Source organism: Nannospalax galili, unplaced genomic scaffold (assembly GCF_000622305.1).
Source record: "Nannospalax galili isolate Female #2095 unplaced genomic scaffold, S.galili_v1.0 scaffold5488, whole genome shotgun sequence".
Lineage (NCBI taxonomy): Eukaryota > Metazoa > Chordata > Mammalia > Rodentia > Spalacidae > Nannospalax > Nannospalax galili.
The window spans coordinates 42,595-52,487 of record NW_008357602.1 but is presented as its reverse complement, the minus strand read 5'-3'; the positions used below and the strand labels follow the sequence as shown (position 1 = coordinate 52,487).

Sequence of the window (9,893 nt, the reverse complement as noted above, 5' to 3'; positions counted from 1 at the left end):
TGATATTTTTACATGCAAAACTAGCAGTCCTTGGAAACAGAACAAAAGATAATGAATGGGAAGCCTATTTTAATTGTAAGTTAGTGGTATCTAAAAAAAGAAATGATGGCTGGGCGTGGTGGCACATGCCTTTAACCCCAGCACTTGGGAGGAAGAGGCAGGTGGATCTCTGTGAGTTTAAGGCCAGCCTGGTCTACATAGTGAGTTCCAGGACAGCTGAGGCTACAGGGAGACCCTGTCTCAAAAAGACCAAAAAAAAAAAGGAAAAGGAAAAGGACATAGTGAGTTCCAGGCCAGCTGGGGCTACAGGGAGAACCTATCTCAAAAAAGACCAAAAAAAGTAGTCTACAGGGGCTAATTTCCTCTGTAGCCCTGATCCCTTCCTACCCCAACCTCAGCCTGATGTTCGCCCACCGGCCCAGATCCTGGCGGGAACTACCTGTGCGACTGGCTGATTTTGGAGTCCTGCATCGGGCTGAGGCCTCTGGCAGTCTGGGAGGACTAACCCGGCTATGGCGTTTCCAGCAGGATGATGCTCACATATTCTGTGCACCAGATCAGGTATCCCTTCACTGCTTTCCAAAGCATATATACACCCATTCCTAATTCTCCCTGAGAAACTTCAACTTCCCTGACCTTCAGTTGTCTCCTGTTTTGTTTTTTGTTTTTGAGACAGGGTCTCTTGTAGCCCAGGCTGATCTCAAATTCACTGTGTAGCTGAGGGTGCCCTTGATTGGTCCTCCTGCCCCCACCTCTGGAATACTGAGATTACAGGTGTGTGCTTCCATGCCTGGTTTATACAGTGCTAGAACTCAAACCCTGGACTTCATGCAGGCTTTATACCAACAGAGCTATATCCTCAGTTTCCTTGTTTGTACTATCATGTAGCTAGCTACCGTCTGCTCCCAACTGTTCTGCTACCCCTCTGGTTTTACACCATTTTCTCAAAACTACCATCACCCCAGATCTCTAGCTGACATACAGCTCACCCACACTGATTTCCTGTCTCTAGCTGGAAGCAGAGATCCGAGGCTGTCTTGATTTCATCCGTTCTGTTTATGCTGTCCTTGGCTTTTCCTTCCGCCTGGCTTTATCCACCCGGCCATCTGGCTTCCTAGGGGAACCTTGCCTATGGGACCAGGCTGAACAGGTGAGTAGGAGTTAGGGAAGCATGCAGATAAATCACTCCCCAGTGGAGTGTGAGGAGATATGATAGCCATGCTCTCAGTTGAGGACATAAGCTCTTACAGGTACATTTATTATAGACTAAAGGAGTATCTTGTACATTGTATCTCATAACATATTCCTCTCCTGTCTTACTTCCTCTAAGGTCCTTCAACAGGCCTTGGAGGAATTTGGAGAACCCTGGGACCTTAACCCTGGAGATGGTGCTTTCTATGGACCTAAGGCAAGCTGGGAATCCTGCTTAGAGTTTTATTTGATCATATTTTATTTTACTAAATAGCTACAAAAATTGTTTTTAAACTTAAGTAGGATGGAAACTTAAGGGGCTGGAGAGATGGTTTAGTGGTTAAGAGCACTGACTGCTCTTTCAGAGGACCTGGGTTCAATTCCCAGCACCCACATGGCAACTAACAACCATCTATAACTCTAGTTCCAGGGGATATGATGCCCTCTTCTGATTCCATGAGCATTGTACAACATGGGTACACTTACTCATACACACAAAATAAAGCTAATATTTTTTAAGAAGAAAAAAGCAATAGGGGCTGGAGAGATGGCTCAGTGGTTATGGGCACTGGCTGCTCTTGCAGAAGATTTAGGTTCAGTTCCCAGCACCCACATGGTAGTTAGCAACCATCTATAACTCCAGTTCCAGGGCCACACCCTCTTCTGGCCTCTGCAGGATTTGTTCAACACAGCTACACCTATATACATGCAGGCAAAACACTCATACACACAAAAATAAATATTCTTTTAAAAAGCAATAGCTGGGCGTGTTGGCACACGCCTGTAGTCCCAGCACTCAGGAGGCAGAGGCAGGCAGAGCTCTGTGAGTTCAAGGTCAGCCTGGTCTACATAGTGAGTTCCAGGACAGCTGGGGCTAGGGAGACCCTCAAAAAAAAAAAAAAAAAAAAAAAAAAAAAAAGCAATACATTTCCTGCCCTCACAGAACTCAAGAGTCTAGTGAAGGTAAATAGACCCTGTCAGCACAGTGGACCAGTGCTGAATAGCTACTCCGAGAGCACAAGATGGGTCTGGCATTACTCAAGAATAGGAAATGTTTCCTGTAGGAATCACTCCAGTCTACAGGTAAATAATTGCCAAGGAAGGGGCTCTTCCAGGAGGCAATAGTGTAAGCAGAGGTTTTGGGGATAGGGTGAAAATTCACAGGACAAGTTAGAAAAAAGGCAAAAACTACAGGGAAAAGGGGACTCGATAGGGTCTGCTGGATTCAGTAAAAAAAAGGCTGTTAGGAACCTGTCATGCTGGCACTACCCTGTATTGTAGCTACTTGGGAAACTAATGAAGAAGGATCACCTGAGTCCTGGAATTTGAGGTCTACCTGGGCAACATAATAAGACCTCATCTCAAAAACAAAACCAGGAAAGCTGGGCATGCTGGTGCACACCTTTAGGCCCAGCACTCGGGAGGCAGAGGCAGGTGGATCTCTTGTGAGTTCAAGGCCAGTCTGTTCTCCATAGCGAATCCAGACCAGCTGTGGCTACAGGAAAACCCCGTCTCAAGAAGAAAAAACAAGGGGCTCGAGAGATGGCTCAGCGATTAAGAACACAACTGCTCTTGCAGAGGACCCGGGTTTGATTCTCAGCACCCATATGGCAGCTATGAACCACCCTTAACTCCAGTTCCAGGGGAATCCGAAGCCCTCTTCTGACCTCCGTGGCATTGCACCACACCAGTGCACTCATATACATGCAGGCAATACACTCATATACATAAAATAAAAATAAAATATTTTTTTAAAAAAAGAAAAAACCAAAACTAGGAGCCTAGGAATGTGGTTCAGTATTAGGGTAACTTGCCTAGTTGCATAAGGCCATGGGATTGGTCCCCAAAGACTGCTAGGTTTTTTGTGGAGTTTTTGTTGTAGTTTTGTTTTGTTAGCTGGTCTCACTATGTAACTCAAATTGGCCTAGAATTTATTATGTAGCAGACTGTCCTCCAACTTGTCCTCCTGCCCCTGCCTCCTGAGTGTTAGGATTACAGGGATGCCCCACCACACCCTGCCTGACTGGTAGGTTTATTTTGTTGTTTTCTTTTTTTAAGACAGGACCCCACCCTGTAGCCCCAGCTGGTCTGGAACTCTCTAGGTTGACCAGGCTGGCCTCAATCTCACAGAGATCAGCCTGCTTCTGCCTCCCAAGTGCTTGGATTAAAGGAGTAATAGGATTAATTATCATCTGTAAGCAAGATGGATGTTTGGAAGTGCAGCCTTTGAGGGAGATGACAGGGTAAAGGGTGACCATTGTGTGGATGAGAGGAAGGTCTCAAATGAAGAACACAAGGAATTGAGAGCTGGAGTATAGCTAGCCCCTATATAACACTATTAAGTAGAGAAAGCTCCCGAGACCCATTGGCAGAATGAGTGCTGTAGAATAGAGGGGGAGAGTGGTATAGCAGGGGTGATGTAACTCTCCAAGTGCCTCAGGACCCAGGTAGGTAGAAGAGTGGGATGGTACAGATAATGAAAGATGTTGGGTCTCATTTCTCTTGTGTCTTCCCATCTCTATTTCCAGATTGATGTGCACCTCCGTGATGCCCTTGGTCGGCCCCATCAATGTGGGACAATACAGCTTGATTTCCAGCTACCACTGAGATTCAACCTGCAGTACAAGGGGTATAGAATCCTGCTCTGGTCCTTTTTCCCTGGATAGCCCATGGGATAGATGAAAACTCCCTTCTATTTTAGACCCCCAAAACTAAGCCAAATCCTCCACACTGTTCCTCCATCAGGGATGACTATTTCTTTTTAAAAAATATTATTTTTAGCCGGGCATGGTGGTGCACGCCTTTAGTCCCAGCACTCGGGAGGCAGAGGCAGGCAGATCTCTGTGAGTTCAAGGCCAGCCTGGTCTACATAGTGAGTTCCAGGCCAGCTGGGACTACAGGGAGACCCTGTCTCAAAAAGACAAAAAGAAAAACAAAAAAAGACAAAAAATTATTTTTATATATATGGGTGTATTGCTTGCATGTATGTAAGTGCAACTGTGTTGTGCAATGCCCTCAGAGGTCAGAACTGGAATTATGGATGGTTGTTAGCCACCATCTGGGTGCTGGGAATCAAATCTGGGTCCTTTGCAAGAATAGCTAATGCTCTTAACTGCTGAGTCATTCCTTCAACCCCATCCTTTTTTTTAAAAAAAAAAATATTTATTTATTTGTCTTTTTGAGACAGGGTCTCCTTGTAGCCCAGGCTAGCCTCGAACTCACGAAGATCCACCTGCCTCTGCCTCCCAAGTGGCTGGGATTAAAGGCGTGCACCACCACCCCCAGCAATATATTTATTATTTTTATTTTATGTGTATGAGTGTTATGCCTGCATGTAGGTAAGTGCACCCATGTCGTGCAATGCCCGTGGAGGACAGAAGAGGCCATTGGATCCCCTGGAACAGAAGTTACGGACAGTTGTTAGCTGCCATGTGGGCGCTGGGATTTGAACCCGGGTTTTCTACAAGAGCAGTCAGTGTTCTTAACCTCTGAGCCATCTCTCCAGCCCCAACCCCATCCTTTTTAAAAAATATTTTATTGCCGGGCGTGGTGTCTCACGCCTGAAGTCCCAGCACTAGGGAGGCAGAGGCAGGTGGATCTCTGTGAGTTCAAGGCTAGCCTGGTCTACATAGTGAGTTCCAGGACAGTTGGGGCTACAGGGAAACCCTGCTTCAAAAAGACAAAAAAAAAATTTTTTATCATTTTTATCTTATGTGTGAGTGTTTTGCCTGCATGTATGTATATGTGTACCACATGCGTGCAATACCCCGCAAAGGCCAGAAGAGGGTGTTGGATCCCCTAGAACTGAAGTTACAGACTGGGTGCTGGGAATCGTATCTCTCTAGCTCCCAGGGATGAATATTTGTTGATAACTGGAAGGTTATTTGTGGGACTTTCACCCTTCCATCTGCTCCTCTTTTCCTTCCAAGGCAGGCAGGGGCCCTGGAGTGTCCAGTTCTCATTCACCGAGCAGTGCTTGGTTCTGTGGAAAGGCTGTTGGGAGTGCTGGCAGAAAACTGTGGGGGAAAATGGTAAGACATCCAACATCAAATTTCTATTCTGGGCCTCCAGCCAGATGGTTCATGCCCCAGGTTCTGATCCTCTTCTTACCCTAGTTTATTTTCTTCTCAGATCTGTTCCCTGCCCACACTTAAGGTTAAAGCCAAAGTGAATAATTTGACCCCTGTTCTCTCCCAACCAGGCCACTGTGGCTGTCTCCATTCCAGGTGGTGGTGATCCCTGTGAGGACAGAGCAAGAGGCCTATGCCAGGCAGGTGAGGAGTTGAGCAGAAGGGGAGATGCGGAGCAGGAACAGTAGGATCAGTACAGGGTTGGAATAGGCTGTTCAGGGTAGTAGGAAGAGCTTGAGTGGCAGCTACCATATGTGCTGAAAAATCTGTATCTAAAGAATGAAATTAATCTTGAGGTGTGTGAAAAGTAAACAGATTAACAAATGTTTGCTATTTCCCAACAGAGCGCTTTGCACAAAAGTGAGCTTATCTGAATGTTGATTCTATTTTTCCTTTCTAAAGAGAATTTCCTTTCTAAAGAGCCAGGTGTGGTAGCTCATATTTGTAAAACAAGCAATTGGGAAGCTGAGGCAGGAGGGTCACAGATTTGAATCCAGCCTGGGCTACTTAGTGAGACCCTATCTCAAAAAATGAGGATGTGGGGGCTGCAGAAATAGCTGAGTGGTTAAGAGTGGCTGCTCTTCCAGAAACCTGGGTTCTGTTCCTAGCAGCCCTATGGTGGCTAACACCTGTCCATCACTCCAGTTCCAGGGGGTCTGATGCCCTCTTCTGGCCTCTACAGGCACCAGGCATGTACATGGTGCACTTGCATACATGTAGGCAAAACATACATGCTCATAAAATATAAATAAAATCATTTTTAAAAAATGAATATGGGGCCTAGGGATATAGTTCAGTTGGTAGGGTTCTTATCTAGTATGCATGAAGCAGTGGGTTTAATCCCCAGCACCACATAAACCAGGTACATGCCTATAATCTCAGTACTCAGGAGGTGGAGAAAGAAGAATCAAAAAAAGTCAAGGTCAGCCTGGCATGATGGTGCATACCTTTAATCCCAGCAGTGGCAGGTGGTCTCTGAGTTCCAAGCCAGCTAAGGCTACAAGGAGACTCTGTCTCAAAAAGACATTAAAAAATAAAAAGTTCAAGGTCACTCTTGACTACATATAGCCTAACCTGCATGATACTCTGCTTATAAATTTTAAATATATAGAAAGGCGGTACTAGTGTTGTATAGCTGGTTCAGGACTTTGGTGCCTAACAGCAAGCAAAGCCCTTCTCCATTAGGAAGTTTGAGATCAGGGATGGGGAGTAGGCCTCAGTGTCTCAGAGATGAGACAGGTTGTCAGTGAGCACCTGAGAGCACTGAGGTAAGATGAGGGACTCGGAGAGCATCTGAGTGGCTGACCATCCTAGCTCTACTTCCATTAAAATTTCCTTGTTACCAGCCAGGTGTGTTGCACCCTTTAATCCCAGTACTAGGGAGGCAGAGGCAGGTGGATCATTGTGAGTTCAAGGCCAGCCTGGTCTACATAGTGAGTTCCAGGCTAGCTGGGGCTACAGGGAGACCCTGTCTCAAAAAGACCAAAAAGAAAAAAAAAAAAAAGTAAAATTTCCTTGTTACAAAACCTATGTTCCAGGTACAACAGTGCCTCCAGGCTGTAGGACTAGTCAGTGACCTAGATGCTGACTCTGGACTGACCCTCAGCCGGAGAGTCCGCCGGGCCCAGCTTGCACACTACAACTTTCAGTTTGGTAAGACAGTGTGTTAGCCCTGCACCTCAGAGCCCTGGGTTCTGGGTTCTTTCTATGAAGACTGTTGTTTGGCTGTGTGTACATTTGGGTCAGTTGTGGTTCATTACCTGAGCTGGGTAGGAACCTGACTAATTTTCCCTGAGTTCCACCCTTTGCTCCTCCCCATAACCTCTTCTGTCCCTCAACAGATTTCTTCTTATTAACTCTACCCTAGGATATTTCTGTTAGGTTAATTAAACAAGCTAGCATGAGAGACAAAGGGACAAGAAAGGTTAAGAAAGCATCCATTGGAGCCAGGAATGGTAGGCAAGCCTGCAATTCCAGGACTCAGGAGGGTCAGAGTTGAAGCCAGTGTAGACTGTATAGCAACACCTTATCAATTAACCAAGAGCTGGGTATGTAGCTCAGAGGCAGAGCACTTGCCTAGCATGTATAAGGCCCTAAATTTAATCCCTAGGGGTGGAGTCAGCTCTAAGGGGCAAGAAGAAAGGCCTTAAGGAAAAATAGCACTGCTTTGCTCCTGCTTTTTCCATTCTCTGGCATTCAGAGCTGTAAAAGGCAAGAAGCAGAAATTGCCCAAACCAGACCACCTTCTCTGGTATTACACACCCCACTTGCCTTGCCAGCACTTACTTAGGCAAACTGTGCCATAGTCCCATGGACTTGTACATGGGTGTCAAACCATGCTGTGATACAAACTCCCCCCCCCCCTCCCCCCAGTTCAGGCATATAGTTTTTCTTTGTGTATGGCTCTCAATCTGTTTGTCTTTCTCTAACTGACTAGCATTTCTGACCTCAGGGCTCCTTCCTGACCTGAAGTGATAAGGCATTGTTGAGCCTGGACCATTTCCTTATCCCAGAATGAACCAAGAATCTGCAGAGCACAGCTAGATACACTTCTTTAAACCATATCTAGGCTCTGCTCCCACGCTTCCTAAAGATTTAGAATCCTAAAGTTTCTGCCGAGCAAAAGGAAATAGCCCCTGGGGGTGAATTTATCTTGGGATTCACAACCTTTCCTCTTCCTGCAGTGGTGGGCCAGAAAGAGCAGAGCAAGAGAACAGTAAACATACGCACTCGAGACAATCAACAACTTGGGGAGCGAGACCTGACTGAGGCTGTGCAGAGACTGCTAGAGCTACAGAACGCCAGGATCCCCAATGCTGAAGAAAGTTTCTGAGTTTCCGTACATAGATGAGGCATAGACTCAGGAGAGCCGTCAGTCTTTCTTACCACAGAGACCCCCAACCCAGGTGCCAGCCAGAATTTCCCAGACTCCTCAGAGCTGTGTTTCTGCTGTCCTGAAAGTATACTTGTTTGGGGGCTCCCCACAGGAAGGAAAATTGTACTGTTTGGCTATAAGGAGAATGATATGAAAAATAAACTTGAAGCTGTTGGATAATGTGTCTTCATCTGACTCCTAGGGGTGAAGGGAAGGAAATTCTTTTCTCCCAAATTGAGGAAAGGGGTAGCAAAGTTTCTGACTGATAAGGGAACTTGTGCTGCCATCTTCTTTCCTCCATTAAAGTGCTTAAGGCTATTTCCCCAGCCCCCAGCTCAGGAGGTTGTCAGATCCCTTCTCTACCAAAGGACAGAGTGCAGATGGAGAAACTGAGGCACAAAGTTAGGGCTCAAATATCACTTGTTCCATGATTCTCTGACTCAGTTCAGGGGCTATATGAATGCTCCCTGCCATCCCCTCCATCCTTCCCAGTCCTTTAAGGAAGCTCCAGAATGAGTTTGGCAGGAGTGACTATCAGAGGAGGAGCAGCTGGGACTGAGTCACGGCAGGAAACTGGAGAGGGCGGGAGATAACATATAAAGGGAGAAGCCGGCCTTGAAGTTGACAACAGCAGTAGCAAGCTAGAGGAGGAGCAGGCTTCCAGCAGCCCAGCCCTTCACATCTGCCAGAGACAACCAGCTGCCGGGTGGCAGGTGACCAGTCCTTGCCCCAGGATGGGGACCATATCCAGAGCAGCCTTCATCTTAGCCTGCTTGGTTCTTGCTTCTGCCGCCTCTGAGGGAGGTGAGTAGGGGTGGGGTCAGCAGCTGGGAAGGAACCTGGCTCCAAATAGCTCATCACCAGCAGGGTGATTTGACTTCCTTTTTATGAACTGCTCACCATGGAGTTGGGCACCTGAGCCTTTAACCAGGGAGGCTAAAGCAGGAGAGGGACACCTGAGCCCTTAACCAGGAGGCTGGAGCAGGATACCTAGAGATACTTGCTAAGAATCACAAAGTTGGAATTAAGTGGACAACAGAGCGGGCAGGTGAATTTACAGAGTAAGGGACCTCTCTCTGACCTGGAGATGTATGGAGAGGCAAGTGAAGGAGGGGAAAGGGACTTTCAGGTTGCTCAAAACCAGTCTGCTGCCAGGCGTAGTAGCACGCACCTTTAATCCCAGCACTTGGGAGGCAGAGGCAGGTGCATCTCCATGGGTTCAAGATCATCTTGGTCTACATAGTGAGCTCCAGGCCAGCTGGGGCTTCAGGGAGACCCTGTCTCAAAAAGACCAAAAAATAAAAATGAAAAAAAACAGTCTGCTGACCCAGGGATGCTTGACTGACTCACTGGTTAGAGGGCAAGTTAGGGGTGTCTGTTCACAGACTCACCCTCTATTGGGCACATACACACTCTGGAGAATTTGAGACTTTGAGACTGTGAATACACTTAATCTGGTAAAGCTCCATCTCATTGTCCCAACGCCTAGTCTTGTCGTGCCCCAGGCCCTAAGTAAGAGACTGAAAGTTGGGCCAGAGAGATGGCTCAGATAAAGAGACTTGCCCCCAAGCCTGTCTATGTGAGTTCAACCCCAGGAAGCCACATGGTGGAAGTAGAGAACTGACTCCCACAAGCTGTCTTCTGATCTCCACACACATGCACACTATGACATACCCTACACATAAACTATCGTGTGG

General features: G+C 46.8%; 2 protein-coding genes across 5 annotated transcripts in view; both read left to right on the top strand.

Annotated features, from left to right (window-relative positions):
* Positions 1 to 398: 398 nt before the first annotated feature.
* On the top strand, positions 399 to 8,373 carry LOC103751721 (threonine--tRNA ligase, mitochondrial; the record flags this gene model as incomplete). Of its 3 annotated transcripts, XM_008855232.2 has the most annotated exon segments (8): positions 399 to 561; positions 1,013 to 1,150; positions 1,331 to 1,408; positions 3,720 to 3,820; positions 5,121 to 5,222; positions 5,393 to 5,465; positions 6,860 to 6,974; positions 8,006 to 8,373. In XM_008855232.2, coding segments are annotated over 8 exon segments (919 nt in total), but the record flags the coding sequence as incomplete, so codon positions are not given.
* A 408-nt stretch (positions 8,374 to 8,781) lies between these two features.
* Positions 8,782 to 9,893, top strand: part of Ecm1 (extracellular matrix protein 1) — a 6,633-nt gene continuing 5,521 nt past the window's right edge. For both annotated transcript variants that reach the window (XM_008855231.3, XM_008855229.2), the window contains exon 1: positions 8,782 to 9,000. In XM_008855231.3, coding sequence (XP_008853453.1) covers positions 8,931 to 9,000 — 70 coding nt within the window. In that variant the 5' untranslated portion in view covers positions 8,782 to 8,930. The remainder of the gene's footprint in view (positions 9,001 to 9,893) is intronic.